The 26,953-nt window shown below is 38.0% G+C and overlaps 1 protein-coding gene and 1 pseudogene across 2 annotated transcripts in view; both read right to left on the reverse strand.

The window, feature by feature from the left end:
- PRMT9 (protein arginine methyltransferase 9) overlaps positions 1–13,822 on the reverse strand; it is a 38,209-nt gene extending 24,387 nt beyond the window's left edge. Inside the window, exons 1-6 of one of the 2 annotated variants that reach the window (XM_060655655.3) lie at positions 13,393–13,822; positions 10,939–11,087; positions 6,317–6,553; positions 5,274–5,441; positions 2,942–3,044; positions 150–256 (exon numbers count right to left, since the gene is read on the reverse strand). In XM_060655655.3, the coding sequence (XP_060511638.2) occupies positions 150–256; positions 2,942–3,044; positions 5,274–5,441; positions 6,317–6,553; positions 10,939–11,087; positions 13,393–13,581 (953 nt within the window). In that variant the 5' untranslated portion in view covers positions 13,582–13,822. Of the gene's footprint in view, positions 1–149; positions 257–2,941; positions 3,045–5,273; positions 5,442–6,316; positions 6,554–10,938; positions 11,088–13,392 lie in introns of those variants that run through there. The other variant, XM_081795573.1, reaches the window with a different exon arrangement.
- An 11,707-nt stretch (positions 13,823–25,529) lies between these two features.
- LOC132692993 (large ribosomal subunit protein eL42-like) lies at positions 25,530–25,868 on the reverse strand (annotated as a pseudogene).
- Between the last annotated feature and the right edge of the window lie 1,085 nt (positions 25,869–26,953).

The raw sequence follows: 26,953 nt of genomic DNA on the forward strand, positions 1-26,953 counted from the left end.
GAATTAAGACTGGAATAAACATCATGAATTTAAAGGTCACAAAACTACAAATTCTCATCCAAATAAATATTCCCTAAATAACCTTTCAAGGACAGTCTACTCCTTAAAATTACTGTTTTCTAATATTTACTACTTAAATAATCACTTACCTATGATGTCTTCTTATTTCTGCACATTCTACTGCCATTCCATATAGAACAGCACTTGCTGGTATAACTTTCCCATACTTTTCACAATTACCATTTTCACCTCTGGTCTAAAAATATAACAATAAAAATTATATTCAGTTATATGTATGCAAAAATATGTGTGCATGATTATGAGAAAGAAAATTAATTTTTAAAAAACCTTAAAAGCAATGGGTAAGGATAAACAAGTTAAGGAACTTTTTCTTTAAAAAGCTTCTTTTGGGGTGCCTGGATGATTCAGTTGGTTGAGCATCCAACTCCTGATTTCGACTCAGGTCATGATCCCAGGGTCTTGGGATTCTCTTAAGACTCTCTCTCTCTCCCTCTGCCCCTCTTATGCATGCCCTCACTTACACACTCTCTCTCTAAAAAAAAGTAAGTTTCTTTTGTGGGGCACCTGGCTAGCTCAGTCAGTACAGCATGTGAATCTTGATCTCAAGAGTTGTGAGTTCAAGCCCCATGTTAGGTACAGAAGATTGCTTAAAAATGAAATCTTTTTAAAGACTGTAATTAAAAGTTTCTTTTGTTAATTAGACTCATGGTGATCATTTCATAATATATACCAGTTTTGAATCATTAATTCTACACCTGAAATTAATGTAATGTTATATGTCAATCACACCTAAATAAAGAAGTTTGTGTAAGTATATACACATACAGTGTGTGTTTATATATCATGTATGTGTGTATATATATGTACACATACATTGGAATATTAGCCATAAAAGAGAATGAAATCTTGCCATTAGCAACAACATGGATGGGTCTAGAGGATATAATGCTAAGTGAAATAAGTCAGAGAAATACCATATGATTTCACTCATATGTGGAATTTAAAAAACAAAAGAACAAAAAAGAGACAAAAAACACCCTTAAATACGAAAAATAAACTGGTGGTTGCCAGAGGATAAATGGGGGGGGGGGGGGAGGGGGGGGGGAATGGGTGAAACAGGTGAAGGAGATTAAGACTACACTTATTATGATGAGTGCTGAATAATGTATAGAATTGCTGAATCATTATATTGTACACCTGAAACTAATATAACACTATGTATGTTAATTATATTTGAATAAAAACACAGTATTTAAAAAAATCAAAAACAATGAATGGGATCCCATGTTAACACTAACTTTATTTTTTTTAAGCTTATTTTACTTTCATTGCTATATGTATGTGTGTGTATACATTAATTTTTTTCATCAGTACAAATAGGAAAAGGAGGGTAGCTAGGAAGTCTGTATACAGCAACAAACTGTTGGGTATGGCTAACAGAGAAGCCAAAATCACTAATTTTTTTTTAAATCATTATTACCTAGTTGAAAAACAACCTCTCTTCTTTTTAAACTTTAATTAGGTATTTTAAATGCAAATCATTTTCTGTAAATAGTAAATTCTTGTTAAAAGCCTTTCATTCACATTACCTATTACAAAAACCAAATCGACAATTTGTGGGCCACATTAGAGGATTTCACTGCAAAACATAAGTTGGCAATTTTAAGAGTTGGTCCTGTCCAATCAATTGGTACGTAAAACATATACAAAGCCAGTTACCAATATCCCTTTTGATAATTTGCCAAACTCCAATCAGTGAGGGCTGTGAGACTGAAAGCACTTCCCTTTCTCAACCCTACTCAAGAATTCCACAATGCCGGTCCACAATGTAAGCTTAATTACCATGAATTCCTTCCTGGAGTGTTTTTGCCTGAATACCCCATTTGGGTACACAAGCGTACGTTATATGATTAAATGTGGTTTTTGCATGGATTTCTTTCCACCTACAAAGTATACACCTTGACAGGATGTATAGTAAAACCTTGGATTGCATATAAGTTGTTCTGTGAATGTTCCACAAGATGAGCAAACATTTTTAATAAATTTTAACCTGATAAATGAGCAATGTCTTGTAACACAAGTAGTACATGACACCGAACATCACATGATCACAACTAAGCCAATGGTTCTTCTTGCTCTCTCTCTCTCTCTCTGCAGGTTATGGGTGATCGTCTCCCATGCTCAGATGCTCCATCTCAGGCCGCAGTGTTTGGCAGAAATTAGTAATTTTTCAGAACGTTGGAAGGTGTCCACAACTGGCACTAGTGTATTTTTTGTCACTTTATAAAGCACCTATGGATAGTCCTTCGCTTTTCCACACAAGAGTAAGCTTAGGAATGCTTTCCTTCATTCTAGGTCAAGATGCCTACAGATATAGACCCTTTCCTCTGTTGCCTTATTGCCAGTTACATTAAATACAGTATACGACAAGAATTTATTGATACTGTAGTCAACATCTGTATGAGCATATACAATGGCTCCCATGCAGAAAAAGATTCCACTGAGCCAATAGATAGCAGTGATACCATTACTGACAATGAAAGGCACCCTACACAATAACGCTCCTCTCTCATCTCCCCCACACCAGCCATGAAGGTTTTCGAAGGTAAGTGCAGGTTATTTTTCTTTATATTTCATATTTTCTTTATTATTTTGTATTATGCTACAGTAACGTAATCATTTTTGTATGAATATTTTTGTGTTGTGGGACAACTCATCTGAGTTTCCACTATTTCTTATGGGGAAATTCACTTTGATATATAAGTGCTTTGGATTGCAAGTATGTTTCTGGAATGAATTATGCTCACAAACCAAGGTTTTACTGTATTTCATACTGCTTTGCAAATACACGAGGGGTTCGATAAATACCTATTGCAATAATGAATTCTTAATCAAATTTAAGTGTTTTCATGCTGCTTACCTTTGGCTGCAAAAGTAAATGCTCCCATGCATGAATTAAACTCTCCACAATTCCTTCTCCAAATAAACCTGCATCGACAGTTTCTGTTACAACTAGGGACACTCTATAGAATGATTTTTTAAAGATATATGTAAGTAAAATATCATGCTATTTATGTAAAGATTTCAAAGCTGAGAGAAGAAAGGAAGAGTATATTATAGAAACAGTCCATATATAAAATTTTCTAATACATTTCATTTTTTATTTTCTACCCAAAAATCTTAAGGAACTTGACTCTACTGTTCCTCAGGCTCCTCTGTTCTCCACTGACACCTTCTGGGGGTGGAGAGACGCACAACCTTCCCTTGACCCTGCTACCTCCTCAGGCTCTTCTTTCATTCCCTAAATCCTTAAGAGTGCTTCATAGCCAGTCCCCTCCTTGATGTCAACACTCCATAAAAATATTGTCATAAATAATTCCCTTACTTATCAAGATGATTCTTTCTCAGGTCTCATTTTCCTTAATCTACAAACATGTAATGTATATGAGAAGGCCTCCCTCTCAAAATCCTTCTCTTCCTTCATTACCCATGTTTACCTCTTATATATTCATAGGTCTCTTGTTGCTTCTTTTGCTTCACCTACTACCTGCGAGTTATCACAAAAGAGCCACAGAGCTCTGATCTTTTGACTGTTCTTTCTTTCTAGAAAATTTCACTCAAAGACATACCAAAATAATTCCTCTCTTCTCTGAACTTCTTTAGCACTTATTCCCAGTATCATTTATTTATATAGCTAGAAGATAAAGAAAAACTTCATGAATATTCCTTATCTTCCTCTTTTGATTGTGGGCACCTTGAGGACTGAAATAACTTCGGTATCCTCTACAGGGCCTAAAGCCAGTATTATACAAGTCCACAAAATTTTCAATATTTAAAGGCTGCAAACATATAGAATGTTGAAAGTATCCCAATCATCTAGTCCAACATCTTGATGTCTCTAGATTTGCTCAGGGCCAAAATAAATTATAACAGAGTCAGTATTAGAATCCATATCTCCTAATTCAAAGCTGTAGGTCCTTCTACCACACTCTCTGTGAGAGAAATGAAGGTTAAATTAAAGTAACTGATTCATACCATGGACTGAATTGTGGACCACCAAAATTCATAAGCTGAAGCCCTAACCCCCAATGTGACTACATTTAAGGATAGGGTCTTTAGGAGGTAATTAAGGTTAAATGAGGTCATAAGGGTGGGGCCCTAATGTGACAGGGCTGGTTTTCTTATAAAAGTGGAAGAGACACAGGCACTCTCTGTGTCTCTTCACATGCACAGAAGGAAAGGAAAGGAATACAGCTGTCTGCAAGCTAGGAAGGGAGCTCTCACCAGAAATCAAATTTGCCAGCACCTTGATCACGGACTTCTAGCCTCCAGAACTGTGAGAAAATAAAAGTCTGTTGTTTAAGCCACCTAGTCTCTGGTATCTTGTTAGGGCAACAAGCAGACTAAGATAATTCAGGAGACTGCTGATTTCTGCCGCAACAATCTAATAAGACTTCTTTCATGCAAACAAATGTAGAGCCCATTAAAAAGTGAATTATGTATACAAAAATACTATTATACATATCGAAGAAGACTTTTAAAAATCATAGTCCAAATGACAACAGATGATAAAAAAGTCATCTTTCAATATAAGCTGAACTTAAGATAAGAAGACAGACCACCCAAGAGAGGTAGTAAAGCAAGTGCTACATAAAGAAAGCTCTGTCTCTAAAATAGTGTTGGACCAGATGATATATAAATCCATTCTAGCTCTAAAATGCCATCAGCCTTGTGATATAGATCAAAGCAAGATGACACACTAAAAAGCCAAGACTTATGAGACAATATTCAAAGCATCTGAAGAACCCAGGCCAAAATACATGGACAGCTGACACTTCCAAAGCTTTCATTTTAGCCAAGGATAACACAAAATGTGAGAAGTCCATCAAGCTTGATCTACTCACGTATTATTTTTAACTATAACTTTTAAATAGTTATTGACCATACAGGAAGTATTACCCATTTTCACAAACAGAATATTGAAATTAACAAAAGTAAGGTAACTTGCTAAAGGTCAAGTTTATCTGTTAAATTGCTTGGCGCAAAATTTTTTCAAGATCTTTAAATATTTTTTATCAAGAATATGACATTATGAAAATTTATCTTATGCTAAATGATCCTATATCACTATCTTTACAATATAAGGGTTTTAGCATTTTTATTTGGGCTAGAAGCTATAAATGTGAATATCTTAATTTTTTTAAATAAAATAGTGGATTATAAAAACTAAAGTTATATATATTATATAGTACCTTTCAGGAATGTGTTTTGGAATCTCTATGTCAAGTGACTTCATATGTAAGAGTTTGATTCCTGCTTCCATCTTGTTTGCTGCTACTACATCACAGGCAAGTTCATACATGGTCTTGGATAACTCACAAGCATATACTGAGTGTGCTCCAGCTTTTTTAGCAAACATGCTGCAAGGAAAAAGGTGCCCCATCAAGAAAAAATAATCCACTATGGTTTTTCAAATTTAATGGAATCATAATGTTAAACATGGGGTTTTTCTTTTATTCTGTAATACAACCATTATTCATTCCACATTAAAAAATGACCCAGGGGTGCCTGGGTGGCTCAGTTGACTGAACATCTGACTTTGACTCAGGTCATGATCTCACAGTCTATGGGTTAGAGCCCCACATCGGGCTCTGTGCTGACAGCTCAGAGCCTGGAGCTGCTTTGGAGTCTGTGTCTCCCTCTCTCTCTGGCCCTCCCTTGCTTACACTCTGTCTCTCTGTCTCTCAAAAATAAATAAACATTAAAACAACAAAATGAACCAATATTCTTATTAAGAAACAAATCATACAGGGGCACCTGACTGGCTCAGTCAATGGAGCACGTGACCCTTGATCTCGGGGTTGTAAGTTTGAGTTCCACCTTGGGTGGAGAGATTACTTAAAAATAAAATCTTTAAAAAAACAAAATAGAAACAAACTATACAATAAATCATGACATTTATGTTTTTAAGAAGATACAACTGGCATGAAAAATATCAATAGGTTTTAACTTAGAGAACTAGATTCAACCAAAATATTAATGCAAAAAGTACTCTAAAAAGGCATTCAAAATTTCAATCATAACCTCAAATTCTCCTTAGTAGTTATGTCCAGTTCTTGATAAATTAAAGTTACAGTAAAAAATACAATAATAGTAGTTGCATGAATAATCATAAGATTATTAGAAATAAAGTAAACTCTGTTTCAATTCCACTGTTAAATTTTCCATATTTGGCAAAAGCTTTAATTTACCTTGGTGTATATGTGTATATAATTAAAGCACAATTACGACAAACCTTAGTATTCCAGTTCCTGCTCCAATGTCCAAAACACTCTTGGACCCCAAACAAACTGCATCCTGGATTGCTGCATTATAAACTGTATTCCGTTTGGTGTCATTAAGCATGATAAAGTGCCAGCGTTCCACCAACCAGTTTGCAACACGATAAAAATTCTCCTTTGCATCATTGAAATCTGGGTTTAGTTTCACTGCTTTATGAAAATACCCAGCTGCTTCATCTCTAAAGCCCATTCTGTAGTAAAAAATGACAGAGAAAATATTCAATTACTATGATAGCAATTACTGTGCCTTTATCCATGGCACTCATCTGGCCTAAGAATCCCTCTCCAGTATCCCAAATCCTACTCAACCCAAGCACCATCTCCTTTTGTAAGGACTGCAATCCTTGATCACTTCTTTCCTCTCTGAACCCTTATTGTATTTATGCATTCTAGGAGACAGACTATAAATTTACTATTGTAACTAAAGTATAGTAGAAGCTCTCATAGTCCTCTTCAATTTAACCAACCCACTAAAACACTATTGCTTTCTAAAAACCATTCCCTGTGTAAAACATATCAATGCCTATAGCTAGTAGGCTCCTCGCTGGTGTGCCTGCATACCTTTTCTCTCAGCAACTGAATGAATTATCAAGAGTCGGTTGTGTTTGTGGGGTACCTGGGTGGCTCAGTAGGTTAAGTGTCTGACTTCGGCTCAGGTCATGATCTTGCACTCCGTCAGTTCTAGCCCCACGCTGGGCTCTGTGCTGACAGCTCCGAGCCTGGGGGTTGCTTCAGATTCTGTGTCTCCCTCTCTCTCTATCCCTCCCCGCTCCCTTGCGCTCGCTCTCTCTCTCTCTCAAAAGCAAATAAACATTAAAAAACAATTTAAAATAAAAGAGTCGGTTGTATTTGCTGTAAGACCAGTTTACACCAGTTGTATTTGTTATTATAATTACATATTTTAATTAAATATTACAGAAACTAAATAAATTATGACTGCAAAAAGAGAGCCACTGTTTCTGAGGACACTTAGCTAAATAAATGCTCTGTAAAACATCAGAGGCAAATCACCCAAAAAACTGCTACTGAAGTTTATGTAAGCAAATCATCAATAAAAAGGGAGAAAACTTCCAAACTATCTAGAAAAGTGCTTCTTAAACATTCTGTGAAGAATTCATCTCCCCTTTTCTAAATATCTAATATTTGTAGACCAATACAGTCGCACTGCATGTAATTAGTATGCAACTCACACATCAGATTTCACCCAAACTGGTCCACATTATTTTCAAGAAGTGAGTTTCATGATCACATGCTTGGGATTACAGCAATGTCAAACTGCTATATACATTTCTAAACACTTCCTCTCAATCTCTATACTTATCCGTCACTAACTGATAATTTGTGGACCAGCACAAGTGTGTAGTCCATAAGCTGAAGAGAACTGAGCTAGTAAAACCCTTTTACACTCATACTTCTTCAGAAGAACCTTTAAGCATTCTGTCAATTTTAAAGAAACCAAATCAGATTATTAATTCTATGTATGATTTACATAAAAAAAGACATTCTGGAATTTCAAACAGGAAACTGCATGGGCAATGGCCCTATGTCAAATGATACGCACTCATGTTTTAGGTTAAAATAAAAACATTTAAGATTAGTATCTGCTAGACAGAGCTATCTTAATCTGCAACTGACATTGCACACAGTACAATACAAAATACATTGGATGTAATCACTGCTTGGTGAGAGACAAAACTAGCAATGGATATTTTAAATTTTTAAATATCAACAATCTATTGAATCAATGCCACACCTGCCCCTAATAATTTCTTGGGGTTTATGCTTCCCTGAAGTTTGATTCTTAATATATCATTGTTTTCTTAAACTGCAACGATAATCTGAAAAATGTATGGTACACTCAAAATATATCTCATACTGATAGACTCAACAATGTGTCAGTATCAACAAACTATGAAACCACCTCTTTTCTTTTAACTAGAAAAAAAAAAAAATTACCTTCCCAATTAGGAACTTAAATGTTTTGTTTAAATCTGATGCTACTGGACTAACATAAGGTTGTAAAGTTGAGACATTCCAGACACAAATTTCATTTAATAAACAAAAGGAATAAAGGAAAGGAAGCTATCATTTACTCTGGAAATCTTTTTCTCCTGGAGCAGTGATTCTTTCAGTGGGAAGTGAGTGATCCACTCTTTGATGAGGAAAGTAGGACAAAAAGCTAAGAGCTACTGTTGTAGAGAACAAAGATAAACTATATAGCAAAAGCCGCATTCACACTATCACAACTGATGAAATCTCAATGTCTAAATTAGAAATTTTGCATAATTATATCTCCCAAAAGCAAACAAGCATGGTTTTTTTGTTTTTGGGGTGTTTTTTTTTTGTTTTTTTTTTTTTTTTGTCTCACGAATTGGTAAATGCTCAGACTAATATCCTGCAACAACAGGTCACCAAGTTAAAATCTGTCAAAAGTGTGTAGAGCTCCAATTTTCTGTTAAATTGAGTTTATCCTTAAAGATAAGTTCTAGGATGTTATGATAATAACATGTGCATTACCTGGAAATAAATTGAATCCCATAAAGTAACTCCTCTTTCATGGACTGAAGAACTAAAAAAACTTTGAAATTAATGGGGCACCTGGGTGGTTCAGTCGGTTAAGCAACTGACTCTTGGTTTCAGCTCAGGTCATGATCTCACCGTTTATGAGTTCAAGCCCCACCTCAAGCCCTGTGCTGAAAGCGCAGAGCCTGCTTGGGATTCTCTCTCTCCCTCTGTCTCTGTCCACCCCCCTCCTGACTCTCTCTCTCAAAATAAATTTTAAAAAAATAATAAACTTAAAAAAATCTTTTAAACTAAATTTCATTTAAAGGAAAAGTAGTTGGGGCACCTGGGTGACTGACCGAGTGTCCAACTTCAGCTCAGGTCATGATCTCACAGTTCATGAGTTTGAGCCCTGCGTCAGGCTCTGTGCTGACCGCTCAGAGCCTGGAACCTGCTTCAGATTCTGTGTCTCCCTCTCTCTGCCCCTTCCCTGCTCATGCTTTGTCTCTCTCTGTCCTTCAAAAATGAATAAACGTTAAAAAAAAAAATTAAAGGAAAAGTAGTTGCTAATTAATACAGATGGGAGTCTATGTAACAGGATCAGGTTAGCTGTTAGTGTGAACAAACAAGTGTCAGTTGACAATCTGCCTTACTTTCCCGGTTATTATCATACTCTACAATTAGAAACTATCAAATATTTATCTCTTAAAGGAGTACTCATTTCACTTCCCAGGCCATGTTGATTAAGACTATTAAACCATATAGCAGCTACCTCTCTGAGACTAACACACTTTGATAAAGGCATTTCTTATGTATAACTTTTCATTGACTAAAACTTAACATGACAAGATGAACAAAGCAGTAATACTAGAGGAAACTGCTGGAACATGTAAAATTATCTTACTATATACAGTAGGACATTATCATGGCATTTCCTAAATAAGAAGTCTTTTACTTTGTACAAAGAAGTGACACCAGATTTATTAAAACAAATCCAATACAAAAATTTTGGGTTTTCATCAGTTTTCCTAATTACACAGTTTCTATGAAGAATAGACAGAAATTCCAATGGCAAGTTTTCAGCAAGATCCAGAAAACAGAATTACAAGTTCCTTGGCAAGGCATCAGAGTGACTTCACTGCCACCCTGCAGCCCATGGCTGTGTCCTCTCCAACAAGGTCTGAATCTTAGCCAGGTGGAGGGAACTCTTCCTTGAATATTATATCCTAGCCCTAGGAGCAGTGGCTGTGTGGTATATGATTTAATGTTAAAACTGTTCTGTTAGTAAGTCGGACAGAGAAAGACAGATATCACATGTTTTCAATCATATGTGGAATCTGAGAAATTTAACAGAAGACCATGGGGGAAAGAAAGGGGAAAAAACAGTTTCAAACAAACAGGGAGAAAAACCATAAGAGACTCTTAAATACAGAGAACAAACTGAGGATTGATGGGGCGGGGGTGGGGGGAAGGAGGCAATGGGTGATGGGCACTGAGGAGGGCACCTGTTGGGATGAGCACTGGGTGTTGTATGTAAGCAATGAATCATGGGAATCTAATCCTGAAACCAAGAGCACACTGTAAAAACTGTATGTTAGCTAACTTGACAATAAATTATATTTAAAATAAGAGAAATTTTGATTGCAGATCAATTGCCTTTATATGCTGGAATAAAAACACTTTCATCGACTGAGAAGAATACATCAGAATATTCAATCTGGATCACTTTCGATAATCATACATTCCCGAGCATCTTGACTTTTTTCTGTATAATGTTTATTACTTTTCCTTATCTGTGTCATTTCTTATGGGTACATTCACAATTGTTTTCTTATATGAAACAAAAGTTGGTGTAATAAAAAAATGCTCTGTTATTACATGTTATATTTGTGATTCTTATATTCTTCTGAGTTCTCTTTATTTTTTACCAGCCAATCCTTCATTACTCTGATCCCCTGTCACAGTTGATAATTCTTTATATTAAACTTTCCCTTTCAAATTACTGTGTGATTTATCTCTGATCAAGACTGATACAGAATAATTCTTAACAAATAACACTGAAATCACTACAAACCTGAAGAGGTGTTCCCCCATACTATTGCAAATCACTTCATCATCAGGAAACAGTTCCAAAGCCTGCTCATAACAACCAAGTAAGTCTTGTGTTCGACTGAGAGCATCGAGCTCTTCAGCCCATCTGAACAGTGTATACTGAAAAGTTTCCTGTGTAAAAGAGAAAACAGTAATTTAGTCAATAATATAAATGATGGAAGAATATACAACACTGGTTGATAATTCCACAGAGTACAGAACGTAATTACTACTGACTGATCACTTCAAATTTTGTTTAGCTTTAGTAGACAGTTTGCTAAATAAACAAACGCATAAATGAATTTTACCACTTAGGTGGCAATAACATGCAGAATTAGACAATTTGAGCACTTTAAACTCTCTCCATTCTTAGCTATCATATCAGATTCTCCACCTACCTCTCTTTTGTGGGCTTCTAGGTTTTAGAAGTTGTTTTGCCTTCTTTGTTCATCCATCTCTATCACCCGTTCTACATCTACATCTCCAATCAAGACCCTCTCTTCTGAATCTCAGACACACAGACACAACTTCCTATTAGTCATCTCAACAAGGGACTGCACCCTCAGCCACCTCAAACTCAGCACAACTCAAGTATTTCCTGAGCAATCAGTATGCAAAGAACTGGGGCTAAAATACAGCAATGAACAACATAAATCCTATTCCTATCCTCACAGAAGCCCTGTAGAAAGAAATTTAACATACAGTTCTTTAAAAATTCAAAATGCTCTAAACTGAACCTATTATATTCCTCTCACACAGGATATAAGGTTAAGGTACCACCAAACCTCAAATGACTAAGTCATCTTATAATGCTACCTTAACTTCCAATACAATTAGTTTCAAACCCAGTCAATTCTGTCTCAACATCTTTAACTATGTCACCTCCTCTCCAACCCACTGTTACAACAGTCTGGCCCTTATAATACTTTCTGGACTACAGTAACAGCATTCCCTCTGTCACCCTAGCTCCAATCTCACTTCTCTCCAGCCATTCTCCATACTACAACACAGTGGAAAAAAGGGAAGGCTTTAGTCATTCCAGTTTTTATCATGAACACAGTTTACATCATCTTCAGAAATTTATACAGAAGAGTTGAGACTTATAACTGAATCTTGATGAAGTTTACTAAAGAGAAAAGGATACGGAGGAAGACCTACAGTATCAGGAGAAAAAAGTACGGATGATATGAAATGGATAAGAGAATTTATAACTTGGTGTGACTTAAGTGTGGGCATAGGGAGTAGAGTGAGTAGTAGGAAATACGACTAAAGAAATGGCTCTTTCACAAACGCCCACATGAAGGAATATGGACTTTGTTCTACAGGAAACAGAACTAGTTTCTGAACCCTACTGAACACGAGGCATTCAAATACAGGCTTTAGATATACTTTTAATACACATTAAGTATCTATTTAAAAAGATAACTGTCACTGTTTTAGAAAGGAGGAACCTTAGGAACAAAGAATTAAAGAAACAGCACTTGGGTTGATCAATCATTATTCTACTGCTGCCTACCTATAAGAACAAACTGTATCTCAACATAGCACTTTCTCCTCCTTAGGACCAGCTGCTCCTGAAATTTACACTAAGTTTATGTTAACTACAACCATCTAGAGGTTACTGACATCTAGTGGATAGATATCAACAATGCGGGTAAACATTCTACAATGGCGCAGGACAGCGCTCCACAACAAGAATCATTCCATCCAAAAAGTCAACAGCGCTGAGGTTGAGAAAGGCTAGGTGAAAAAAAGCAAAGTAGCTTGAGGCTGAAAACGGAATACAAAATTTAGTTAAATAATTTTTATAAATTTAGACTCTAAAATAACTTGGAAAAACTTATCTATTACATATAGAACGATCACAATCCAGTAACTGAAGCTTAAATAATGCATCATCAAATGACTACTTTATAGTAGCTTATTCCCAACTTTATTCAATTACAGATACCCACGACATTCCTTCTGCATACAAGTGCAAAGGTGCTGAGGCAGGGACATGCTAGAATTAGATATAGGAGGAAGAGATCACCCTCGGCCTCATTTGCAATATGGCCTTTAGAATTCTGAGTAAGGTGGAAGTTTTGAAATAGATAAGTGGCATCGTCTGACTTGTTATGAAATGCTCACCCAGGCTGTGTTGAGACAGGTTGCCGGAGGAAGCCTAGTTATGAGCCTACACCAACAGCCGACAGATGACTGAGGCTTGAACAGGGGTAGTAAAGGAGAAGGTGGTGAGAAATGGTTAAGATTTTGGATACATTTCAAATATGGAGCCGAGAGGATTTTTTTGATGGGCTGGCTGTGGGTGTGAACAAAAGACATGTCAAGGATGAATAGTAAATATTAACAGCAACCACCAGCCATTAACCTTAGCCACCCCTCCCAATGGAAAAACACAGGATCTGCCAGCAAGTGAAAGAAGGGACATCCTCACCTTCACGTCCTCTTTCAGCTCCGGCGCCAGGCTGAGTACAAGGAGGTAGTGGGCATAGGCGGTGCCAAAGTCCTGGGCGCTCAGGCAGTGCTCTGCGCTCTGCAAGGACCGCGACACCAGCCGGTCGCGCCCGACTGCCCCGGCGCCACTCCGGGCACCCCGGCGGGGCCTGGGCCGAGAGTTCGGCATGACAGAGTCACCGCCCTGAAACCTAAGCTTGTATAACCAAAGTGAAGATGTTTTACTAAACGGAACGAGAAAACGGTCCCGTTGGCTACACTTCCAAATGACTTAAACAGAGCGCGAAAACCGGTAACGTAAAGTTATGCCTGGGCCCGGGGTGTGCGCGCCCACCTTAGCCAGGCAAAAGCCCCGCCTCCTCCCTGTCAGGCGGAGTCTGCGAGTCAACCCGGCAAACTGCAGACACCAGCCCAAGGCGCACGCCCAGCGAGCGTCAGTGCGCTTGACGTGTGCACGCCGCGGCCCGCCCCCCTCCCCGTGGAAAGGGAGGCGCGAGGTGGACGGGGCGCCTGCGCGGAGGGCAGCGCTTTTAACGGTCTTGAGGTTCTTGCCTTCCTCTCCCTCGCCTCGCTTCCCCTTGCGCCGAAACCGGCGTTTTCTGTCCCTTCTTCCTGGCCGTCAGAAGTGTGTGTGTATGTGTAGTGTGTGTGTGTGACTTCGACTGCAAGACCCGACTCTGCAGATGCAGTTAGCGCGTTGCTGCACCCGACCGTGAGGGACATGGGTGGCTGTGAGGAGGTCAGGCGTTTGTGGTGATGTTTTAAGATATTTGGATCGGGATGCCTCATCTCAAAATGGCGAGACTGAAAAGAGCCCAAGGTTAACAAACGCACCCTAGATGTAGTGGAGCAAATGCTTTCACAGGCGTTATTTAAAATGATCCTCACAAAACCCCGTGAGGTGGGCTTCTAAATCACAATCTTAAAGGCGGCAAAGGGGACATTCTGAGAAGTTACTTGCCCAGTATCACAAAACTGGGTAGTGGGAAAGGCGTGACTCAAACCCAAGCTCTCTGTTATTTTAAAACGAGTTTAGGATTTATTTCACTGTTCGATGGGTCACCACTGTATACTGGCTATATTAATAACATAGGAAAAAATGTTCTACCTTCAAGTGTGGCCCCTAAGGGATGGATTCAAAACTTTAAAAGGGGAGGGGGGCGCGTGGAAATTACAGCTGAAAGAAGTCATTTTTGTCCTCATTTTCAAACATCTCAGTAGTGAATATTTTACTTAACAAAAAATAAGACCATTTGCATATCTAACTTTGGGGGGCTCCTACCATTTTCTGCCTTCTCTATTGATCTGATTATTTGAACCACTCTTCCTCTGGGCACTTACCACTGTAAACCCTAATCAGTTCTTCAAAGTCCAGGTTACTAGATTATAATCTCCTCCTGCAGTCAGAAAGTTCCTCAAAGGCAGTAACTGTTCTTAACCATTTTTGTAAGCTTTACCTCTAGCAGAGTCTAGTTCAGAGTAAGGACTCAAAAATTTTTTTTTAATTTTAATGGAAAGTACATTCCACTACCAGGTTTCACTTGTAGATTTTCCCCATCGTTCACATCCTTTTTTCTCTCCCCTTCTGAATTGCCACTTTTTGTACTAAGCAATTTAAGATTTAACTATATGATTTTTCCCTAACAAGCCTGAAATGCTAGTCCCAATAGGATGTAGTAGAACATGCAAAGGCCACTGAACAATACAAAACAAAAAAGTACATTCTAGTGCAAACTTGGTCCTTTTCTGCCCCTCCAATAACCTTTCCTTAAGAAGCATTATTTGTAAAAAGGCCTAACAAAGCTACATTTCCTACTCTGGACATAAGATTGATATAACCATCAAATGAGATAATGAGATGTGTAAAAGCATTTTATATATAAGGTATATTTAGTGCTAGGCATTGTTTACCTTTAGAGTTATTTAAAACTTATCTGGATTATTTTTTATTTTTCTGTTTATCTTTGAAAGAGAGAGCGGGAGAGGGACTAAGAGAGGGAAACACAGAATCCGAAGCAGGCTCCAGGCTCCGAGCTGTCAGCACAGAGCCCAACACGGGGCTGGAACCCATGAAACACGAGATCATGACGTGATCTGAAGTTGGACGCTTAATCAACTGAGCCACCCAGGTGCCCCAAAATTTATCTGGATTATTAATGAAAATTATGTCACAAACACCTTTAAGCACTTGATCGGAAATGGTGCAACTCATATCATTTAAGAGTCTAATGTAATTGGCTGGAATCTCCCTTCAGAAACCAAAGGGAAACCTCCCAAGCTTTCTCTGCAGAGATTTGGGTCAATGGGGAATCACTTAGACTTCATCATTCTAGTAATCTCTGTGAGTCCACCATTCAGCTGAATTAGTTTACTTAACAGGTTATCTGTGGTTCAGGACATGCTTTCCTATTCCACAGGGACAAGGTTTCTTTTGTCTTATTTTACTTGTTTTGTTTTTTTGATCTGTTGGTTTATTGAGATAACCTGCATATCTCAAACATCTAGACCACATGAAGCTTAAGGTGGACAAATGTTACCAATATAGGCTAAGAAATGAAGAGGCTTGGCAGGAAGTGAAGAGAAGGCAGAGAAAAAATGAAAGGAGCCAACTTCTATTGCATCATCACCTACAGTATCAACCTGTGGTCAGTGACCACTGCTAAAAAAGTACAAGGGATGCTACCTGCTGTTTGTAAAATACTTCAGGTACCTTTGTCAGCTACTAAGGTTTACTGAGTTCTGATGTGATTTATCTACACGGAGAAATCAGAAGTTATTTGCATTTATTTGTAGTTTATACCTTAGACACTATATAGGGTAAGCCATTTGAAAAAAATGAACTCACACGACTAACATGGAAGAAAAATGGAATAAAATATATTTTACTATTTCCTTTTATTACCTCATTCCTAATTAAGACTTAGAATTAGATTTTTCATATTTATTGAAGGTTAATTGTATTTATAGTAATTCTTTCAGTCCTTTTGAAAAGGCATTATATTCCATTACAAAAAACTCAAAAGTATGTTGCAAAACAATCATAGAATATAGATTTTACTTATTGATCCTTAAAGTTTTCTTTAAAAATATTAAAGGTATTGGGGTACCTGGGTGGTTCAGTCAGTTGAGCATCTGACTTCGGCTCAGGTCAAGATCTCGTGGTCTGTGAGTTCAAGCCCGGCGTAGGGTTCTGTGCTGACAGCTCAGAGCCAGGAGTCTGCTTTGGATTCTGTGTCTCCCTCTCTCTCTGCCCCCTTTCCGCTCATACTCTGTCTCTCTCTCTCTCTCTGTCAAAAATAAACGTTACAAAAATATATTGAAGGTATCGCTCCATTGTTCACAATACCCTTCCTCTCACTCCCATCTCACAACCAAAACTGTAATCTTTAGAATTAGAGAGTCTATTTGATTCCTCCATTTATGTGTTCTAGTTCACCCTTTTTAGGGTTCCAAGAAAAACCCACTGATTAGAAAACTGCTGACTCAGAGGCAGGTTTAATTGTGGTTGTTTTTGACCACGTTCTGGGCAGCTTGTCAACAAACCACACATGCCAAACAAGGAAGCAAAACCAACTGAAAGTCTCTCAGTCAACTTTCCAATTTGCAAAAGTTGAAGGTTAACGGGGGAAAAAAAAGGCTCACAGGAAGTTCATTAAGAAGAGATAAACAGCTTGCCAGGCACAAGTATCTCATGTTTATACTTTCTGTGGAGATTCATATCTTTTCGTGTGATTTAGTTTGTTTTACAGTTTTGTAGTTTGGAGCCTTGTTCTGAACTCGCTGTGCATTTTAGAATCATCTGAGGAGCTTTTAAACAATAACAGTGTCTAGGCCTTATACCTAAAGATACTGATTTAATTGGCCTGGTGGGGTCTGGGCATGAATTCTTTTAAAAAGTTCTCTGAGTGAGTCTAAAATACGTGGTAGGGGTGGGGGGTATGGTGCAAGCTTCTGTTATATCTGATATACTTCAAGTATTTAAGGTATGCAATATAAAGGCAATGTAGGGAGTAGAAAAATTATTTCTGGCTTCGCAAGAATTGTGAAGATTCTCTATTCTTTTGAATGAAGTTGTTGCTATATGATAAAGAATAGAATCATATTGAATTACTTGTTGGAGAAAAAAATACATATAATTGGATCAACAGTGCACTACCGGCAATGGACCACTGAAATTTACATTGATACATTCCCATTGCTAAATATTCCCAGTTTCTTCAATCTTTTTTACTTTACTACAGTTAGGATTTTATAATAGCCCCTTCTTTTGCCCTGTGTGCAAAATACAAAAAACAATTGTGTATTTTGTCAAATGCTTTGTCTGCATCTATTGAGAGGATCATGTAGTTCTTGTCCTTTCTTTTATTAATGTGATGCATCGCATTGATTGTTTTGTGGATATCGAACCAGGCCTGCATCCCAGGTATAAATCCCACTTGGTCGTGGTGAATAATTCTTTTAATGTATTGTTGGATCCATTGACTAGTATCTTGTTCAGGATTTTTACATCCATGTTCATCAGGGAAATTGGTCTGTAGTTCTCCTTTTTAGTGGGGTCTTTGTCTGGTTTTGGAATTAAGCTAATGCTGGCTTCATAGAAAGATTTTGGAAGTTTCCTTCCATTTCTATTTTTTGAAACAGATTCAAAAGAATAGGTGTTAAGTCTTCTTTAAATGTTTGGTAGAGGGGCGCCTGGGTGGCTCAGTCGGTTAAGCGGCCGACTTCGGCTCAGGTCATGATCTCGCGGTCCGTGAGTTCGAGCCCCGTGTCGGGCTCTGTGCTGACAGCTCAGAGCCTGGAGCCTGTTTCAGATTCTGTGTCTCCTTCTCTCTGACCCTCCCCTGTTCATGCTCTGTCTCTCTCTGTCTCAAAAATAAATAAATGTAAAAAAAAAAAAATTAAAAAAAAAATAAATGTTTGGTAGAATTCCCTTGGAAAGCCATCTAGCCCTGGACTCTTGTTTTTTGGGAGATTTTTTATTACTAACTCAATTTCTTTGCTGGTTATGGGTCTGCTCAAATTTTCTATTTCTTCTTGTTTCAGTTTTGGTAGTTTATATGTTTCTAGGAATTTGTCCATTTCTTCCAGATTGCCCAATTTATTGCAGTATAATTGCTCATAATATTCTCTTATTATTGTTTGTATTTCTGTGGTGTTGGTTGTGATCTCTCCTCGTTCGTTCTTGATTTTATTTATTTTGGTCCTTTCCTTTTACTTTTTGGTCAAACTGGCTAGGGGGTTGTCAATTTTATTAATTCTTTCAAAGAACCAGCTTCAGGTTTCATTGATCTGTTCTGTTGTTTTTAATTTTGATAGCATTGATTTCTGCTCTAATCTTTATTATTTCCTGTCTTCTGGTTTTGGGTTTTATTTGCTGTTCTTTTTCCAGCTCTTTAAAGTGTAAGGTTAGGTTGTATATCTGAGACCTTTCTTCCTTCTTTAGGAAGGCCTGGATTGCTCTATACTTCCCTCTTATGATTGCTTTTGCTGCATCCCAGAGGTTTTGGGCTGTGGTGTTATCATTTTCATTGGCTTCCATGTACTTTTTAATTTCCTCTTTAATTCCTTGGTTAGGCCATTCATTCTTTAGTAGGATGTTCTTTAGTTTCTAAGTATTTGTTGTCTTTCCAATTTTTTTCTTGTGGTTGATTTTGAGTTTCATAGCATTGTGGTCTGAAAATATGCACAGTATGATGCCAATCTTTTTGTACTTGTTAAGGGCTGATTTGTGTCCCAGTATGTGATCTATTCTGGAGAATGTTCCATGTGCGCCCAAGGAGAATGTGTATTCTGCTGCTTTAGGATGAAACGTTCTGAATATATCTGTTAAATTCATCTGGTCCAGTGTGTCATTCAAACCATTGTGTCCTTGTTGATTTTTGGTTTAGATGATCTATCTATTGCTGTAAGTGGGGTGTTTAAGCCCCCTACTATTATGGTATTATTATCAATGAGTTCCTGTATGTTTGTGACTAATTGGTGTATATATTTGGGTTCTCCACGTTTGGGGCATAGATGTTTAAAATTGTTAGGTCTTCTTGGTGGATAGACCCCTTAATTATGATATAATGCCCTTCTTCATCACTTGTTACAGTCTTTATTTTAAAATCTAGACTGTCTGATATAAATATGGCTAGTCTGGCTTTCTTTTGGCAACCATTAGCATGATAGATGGTTTTCCATCCCCTTACTTTCAATCTGAAGGTGTCTTTAGGTCTAAAGAGGGTCTCTTGTAAACAGCATATAGATGGATCTTGTTTTCTCATCCATCCTGTTACTCTATGTATTTTGATTGGAGCATTTAGTCCATTGACATTTAGAGTGAGTACTGAAAGATACAAATTTACTGCCATTGTGTTGCCTGCAGAGTTGGAGTCTCTGGTGGTGTTCTCCGGTCCTTTCTAGTCTTTGTTGCTTTGTTGCTTTGTTGCTATTTTGTTTTGTTTCATCTTTTCTCCCCTCAGAGAGTCCCCCTTAAAATTTCTGGCAGCGCTGGTTTAGTGGTCACAAATTCCTTTAGTTTTTGTTTGGGAAACTTTTCATCTCTCTTTCTATTTTCAATGACAGCCTTGCTGGCTAAAGAATTCTTGGCTGCATATTTTTTTCTGAATCAGCACGTTGAATACATCCTGCCACTCCTTTTTGGCCTGCCAAGTTTCTGTGGATAGGTCTGTTGCAAACCTGATCTGTCTTCCCTTGTAGGTTAAGGACTTTTTTTTCCTTTGCTGCTTTCATGATTCTCTCTTTGTCTGTATATTTTGTGAATTTGACTATGATATGCCTCGCTGATGGTCAGTTTTTGTTTAATCTAATGGGAGTCCTCTGTGCTTCCTGGATTTTGATGTCTGTGTCTTTCGCCAGTTAGGAAAGTTTTCCACTATGATTTGCTCACATAAACTTTCTACCCCTTTTTCTCTCTCTTCATTTTCTGGGACCCCTATGATTCGGATATTATTCCTTTTTAATGAGTCACAGAGTTTTCTAATTGTTATATCGTGCTCTTGTGCCTTAGTCTCCCCCTTTTTTTCTGCTTCATTTTTCTACATAAGTTTGTCCTCTGTATCACTGATTGGCTGCTCTGCTTCATCCATCCTTGCCACTGTGGCATCCTTTCAAAATTGCAGCTCAGTTATGGCATTTTTAATTTCGTCCTGCCTAAATTTTACTTCCTTTATAGCCACAGAAAGAGATTCTATTTTATTTTCCAACCCCAGGTAGTAGTATTATTATCATGATTCTAAATTCTGGTTCAGACATCTTGCTTGTATCCCTGTTGATTAGGTCCCTGGCTGTCATTTCTTTCTGTTCTTTCTTTTGGGGTGAATTCCTTTGTATTGTCATTTTGGAGGAAGAAAAATAATAAAATTAAACTTAAAAAGAACAAAAAAAATCAGCTAAAGGATGCTAGATCCTAGGTGTGTTATCATCTGATGTTGAAAAAAGCTTGATAGAATAGAAGGAAAAGGGAAAGAAAAGAAAAGAAAAGAAAAGGAAAACATTTGAAAAATTTTAAAAAATGACTATAATAGGGGTGCCTGGGTGGCTCAGTCGGTTAAGTGACAGACTTTGGCTCAGGTCATGATCTCACAGCTTGTGGGCTTGAGCCCCATTTCACGCTCTGTGCTGACAGCTCAGAGCCTGGAGCCTGCTTTGGATTCTGTGTCTCCTTCTCTCTCTGCCCCTCCCCTGCTTGCACTCTCTCTCTCTCAAAAATAAACATTAAAAAAATTTTTATTAAATGAATACAATAAAATAGAATAAAATGAAATGAAAGTAAAATAGAATAAAATTTTCAAAAAATTAAAAAATATCGTTGAAAAAATTCAATAATAATCTTTTTTATTAAAAAGGAAAATAAAAATAATTTTTTCCCTCTGTATTCAACAATAAGAAAGGAAAAGAAAAAGAAAAAAATTGAATAGATGGACTGACAAATGGAATGGAATATGATTGAAATTACATCCAGTTTCCCCTAGAAGTCAAACTATGAAGCACTTTATAGTCTGTAAACTAAGCAGGCAGAGAGACTTGTGGTGTTCCTCTAGAGCATGGTTGGTCCAGTTGGATGGGGCTTGGTGTAATGACTCCATTCTCCATTAGATGGCCCTGCTTTGTTTATCAGGGCTATACCTTGTGGCACATGTATGCATGTATGCATATGCATGAGAGAGGTGAAAATGGTGTCACCCAGCTACCCAATGTCTGGTATCAGAATTCTGTGCTCTTGCCAACCAACAATCAAGCACCCCTCCTTTGTCTCTGGCTTTCATCCACTCCCCGCTTCTACCCTATCAATAACCAAGTCATCAGCCTGCCAGGTGGCACCTGCCTCCTGAGTTTTATCTCAGATGGGGCTATGTTTCCAAACCCCTCACTTTTGAGGCCCTGTGGCTTTAACCTGCTCAGACCTTCTGGAGGAGGGTCTTGCCAAACAATATCCGGGGCTGGCCCACCCCCAGGAATAGTCACATGACCACACCACTGAAGATGCCCAGAGACTGGGGCCAGGTGCCAGTCCACCCCAGAAAAGGTTCATGCAATTGCATAGCAGAGGCCTTTCAGGGATTATGGTAAATTGCAATATACATCTGGTGTCTGGCTTCACCATTTCTTAATGTCCTTGTTCCAACACCAGCAAACATGGCCATTTTCCGGGGTCCTCTGGGACCTTTGCCTGTGGGGAGGCCACACACAAATGTCCTCTCAGGAGGGAACTGCCTCCCCGTGTGGCCCTCGGACCCCTTGGACCTCACTTTCTGCTCCTGGGGATTCGCCCTTCCCACCAGAGCTCCACCAGGTATCGAGCTGCAGAGTTTCAGACTCTGCACTCCCCTGTTCATAGTCTTAATGGTATCCAAACCCTCTTCTTTATCCCTTGTTAATTCCCTTAGGGTGTTTTCAGTCTTTCTTTTTCTCTCCAGCCACTTTTGGGGTAGGGGAAAATGCCTTTCCAGTACTCTACCCCCTGTCTCCATCCTCTCTCTAAAAGCAAAAACAGCTCTTTACCCTCTGCAGCTTCTCTCTTTCCCAGTTCACTTCTCCATGCCGTGTACCTGCTGACTTCTGTGGTTCAAGTTATGTAGATTGTTGAGTTGATACTCAGATCAATTTTCTAGGTGTACAAGATGGTTTGGTGTTGATCTAGCTGTATTTCAGGGATGAGAGACGCAAAAAACTTCCATGCTGCTCCGCCATCTTGGTCCCTCCCCTATATTTCTTTGATTTCTTATGATCTCCCATCTATAACTCTATCTTAACACTTACCCAATTATATAAGTGAAATGATATGTTTGTGTTTCTGACTAAAAAGTGAGTTCTAGGCCTTAGGAAGTATACCCTTATTCATTCCTTATCTCCAGCATTCAGATAGTGACTAGAACTTAAAAAGCAATTAAATGTGTGGTAAACTAAGCTAAGGGCAATAGTAGGAAGATCAGAGAAATGATGATTTGGAAGATGTGTAGAGAACAGAATCTAATCAACTTGAAACAGTTATATGATAGGAGTACCAAAGACATAAGGAAAGGGGAGAATGCCAAAACTTTTTAGCTATAGGGACTTGGATACATGATGGTGCTGGCAACCAGGATAGGCAGTTCAGGCAACAATATCAACAACAACAACAACAACAACAACCAGAATTGAAGAAAAAGACATGAGTTTAATGGCTGTATGTGAGATATCAATCAGTATCAAGTGAAGATGTCCAGTGACAAGGTAAGAAAATGTATTTAGAGCTCACAAGCAAGATCTGGTCTAGAATTGTATTTGGAGGTTTTAATTCTACTGGTAGGTTGAGTTTTGTAAGTGGTTATTATTCTAAATGGAAAGTGTGCAGAGGGTAGAAGTGCCCAAATCAAAATGTTGAATGAGAAGAGAACAGCCAAGACTCTGATTGGGAGAATCCTCTGAAATTAATAGTGGAGGAAAATAAAATCCTGGGTAAGGTGTATTGTTTTTTAGACAAGCACTATTCGAAGGAATGGTTTATAAATAAGACCGGAGTCTTTCCCAAATCCAATTGGGCCAATAGCATATAGAATAGATAAATATAAGGAATATGAATGGCATATTTTTCTCACCATATTGGTATAAACTCCTCTTCAGATTTCTTTTGGTTTGTGAAAATAGGTACTAATGTAGGTCTTTTCTAAAAGCAAAGTGATGGAACACAGACTTTTGGAAAACAGGGAATATTCTTCAGTTTATGCCATTTCAGCTTACACAGCTTTCATAGGAATATTCTGCTTTCAGATAGTAGCGGGAAGCTATATTATAATTCATCTTTATGAGGAGTTTTTGTAACTTACTGAAAGTGAGAGTTGGAAAGTTGGAATTTATTGGTGTTTCTCCAGGGAAGTCTATTGAATGCATTAAGTAACTTAATGTTTAAGTGATTTAATATTTCACCAGCCAGCATCTCCCCTCTCTTTTTCTGGGAACTTCTTATACTTGTCAACTTTCACTGAGTTATGCTATATAACAAACAACTGGGAGTTCAGTGGTTTACAAAACAAAGTACCTTCTTGCTTATATTACGTATAGATCATAAGTTGCCTACAGTGTTGCTTCAGGCTTTTAGAAGACTCTGCTGTGCACCATGTCTTGTCTCATCCTGATTCCAGGCTGAAGAAGACCTGCCCATTCTCATGGCAGGGATGGGGGAAAGCTGCTACTAAATCACAATGCCTCTTCTTCTTTTTTTTTTTTTTTTAAAGTTTGTTTGCTTGTTTGTTTGTTTAATCTCTAGGCCCAAGGTGGGGCTTGAAATCATGACTCTGAGACCAAGAGTCACACACCCTTATGACTGAGCCAGCCAGGCACCCCTAAAATCACAATACTTCTTTTTTTTTTAATTTTTTTAACATTTATTTATTTTTGAGAGACAGAGAGACACAGAGCATGAACAGGGGAGGGGCCGAGAGATGGAGAGACACAGAATCTGAAGCAGGCTTCAGGCTCTCAGCTGTCTGCACAGAGCCTGATGCAGGGCTCGAACTCACAAACCGCAAGATCATGACCTGAGCCGAAGTTGGACGCTCAAACGACTGAGCCACCCAGGCGCCCCAAAATCACAATACTTCTTAAAGCTTCTGCACAAGTGTGTTGTATGTCATGTCCTTTCACTTCATTGGCTAGAAGATATCATATGACTAAGCTCAACCTTGATGGATTGGGGATATATACTCTTAACAAGGAAAGGGACACTTCAAGTCACATATACATACACATGGAAAGGGAGGAGCAAATAAGTTAATAATACAATTGGCCACATTATTCCTCTGTCAGCTTAAACATTGTGGCTTTTGTGGGCAAATGCCCATGTTCCTACATATTCCCAGTTTTTCGGCCACAATTGATTTCGTCAGAGTTGAGCATATAACTAATTCAAACAGAACCCTTCTACTTTCTAACAAGAATTGAGACAAAAATTTTAAAAAAGAATCTCCAGTAGCCACATTATAAAATGTAGTGCGTAGGAGGAGTTGTCAGTGACCATATTCTTCAACAAGTGAAGAAAACCAGGCTGTAGTGGCAGGGAACAGAGTTGACACACAGAATAAAGTTAAACAAGGATGGGGAGAAAGTTATGGCATCTCTGCTCTTTCTATGGTTTGGTTGTCCATCCATTCTTTGGATTCTGTAAATTATGACTTTTTCTTTTTGTCTAAGGTAAAATGGAATTGGTTTTTGTCATTTGTAGTGATATCATGGTTCATGGATGTGTGTAATTTCATTAATCCTAACACAAATACTTTTAGGCAGGTACTGTAATTAACATTTCACAAATGAGGATCAGAGTTAGGGATGGAAGTTATCTCTGATACCCTGTCTAGAAGAAATATTTTACAAGAACACCCAACTACATTATTCTACACTATGCTCACCAAGCAATTCTTTGTCCTGGTTTCTTCCAAGGGCACTATATACTAGGAAACAGTGTCCCTCCGCCCCCCCCCCCCCCCCGCCCCCAAAAAATGGACTGATGTTGGTTATCTAAATTGATACTATGATTTATAAATTAAGGGGGGTTTTTTACTGACTTTGGTTGGTGTAAATCATTTCTGAGAATTTGCATTCACTATTTTTTAACATAACCTCAAGATTTTATTGTCTTCATAATGTAACAAAATATGAGGCCTCGAACTGAATCATTTGGCCCTTTCTCTTCCTATCTCTTTCCAGTTCAAAATGTTTGCATCTCTTCAAAACCAGCATTCTCTTAGACCTGTAGTTGGGCTCAACACATTCAAGCCTCAGCACAATCTTGTTTGTAGTTTTAGCCTTTTTCTGGAAAATCAGCTTACTCTGCCCACCAAAGCCACTCTGCTTCCTGTCATAATGCCACTTTCCCTGGGCATAAAGAGAATATTTGCTTTTCTTGTCCTTACTTGTAGGGTTGGTGCTTGCCACACTTCTTGCAGAAAGTCCGCAGGTTTTAGGAATGTTCACCATGTTTGTAAGAGCACTATCAGAAAGTAAGTTAACTATTTAGAATTTAAGAATCTGAAAATTGAAGATCATCTTAGAGGTGAAACTTATCAGGATATGATCTTGCCTAGAACACCTGTACAGCCTATTTTTGGACAAGTACTTACTGCACAGCCACCATAAACTTGGATTTTTCAAGATGCTGAAAGATAGAAATTCTATGAAGAACTGACTTCTGGAGACAAAACTGAACTTTCTGGTCAGTTAAATCTCAAAAAGATCTAAAAGATGTATTAGTCACCTACATTGTGCTTAGCCCTTGACTGGCTACTATTGGGGTTAAAAATGACCTGAGGTGATATCAGTGAAAATAGCACAGTAGTATACTCCAAATTTCACCCCCCCCCCATAAAGGAAATGAAAAATGGGAAAAAATGTCAGAATCAACTTTTTTTGTAATTTTGGAAATTAGTGAAAGGCCTGTAGCAACTTGTCAAATACAATACTCAGAAGAAATGGCTGTTTTTTATTAAAGAACTATAAAATTTATGGTGTTTTAACCTATGCCAGCCCCATCCCTTGCTCCTCAGATCAGTGGTAGCTGTAAAAATAACAGTCTGCATTCCTGATACCAGAGGGAGCAAAACAGACCTCATAAGCAAAGAATTGTAATTCATTGCCGTTCGCCCTTGAACAATATAGGCTTGAACTGCATGGGACCACTTACACGCAGATTTTTTTTTCAATAAATACAGTACAGTATAAATGTATTTTCATTATGATTTTTTTTAAGTTTTATTTATTTTTTGAGAAAGACAGTGTGAGCAGGAGAGGGGCAGAGTGGTGGGGACAGAGGCTCCAAAGTGGGCTCTGCACTGACAGGCTGACAGCAGCAAGCCTGATGCAGGTCTTGAGCTCAAGAACCGCAGATCATGACCTCAGCTGAAATCAGACGCTCAACCAACTGAGCCACTCAGGCACCCCTTCATTATGATTTTCTTATTTTTTTTTCTTACTTTGTTGTAAGAATATAGTATATAATACATATACAAAATATGGGTTAATTGACTGTTTATGTTACTGGTAAGGCTTATGGTCAATGGTAGTAG

Source organism: Panthera onca, chromosome B1 (assembly GCF_046562875.1).
Source record: "Panthera onca isolate mPanOnc1 chromosome B1, mPanOnc1 haplotype 2, whole genome shotgun sequence".
In the NCBI taxonomy this organism is placed as follows: Eukaryota; Metazoa; Chordata; class Mammalia; order Carnivora; family Felidae; genus Panthera; species Panthera onca.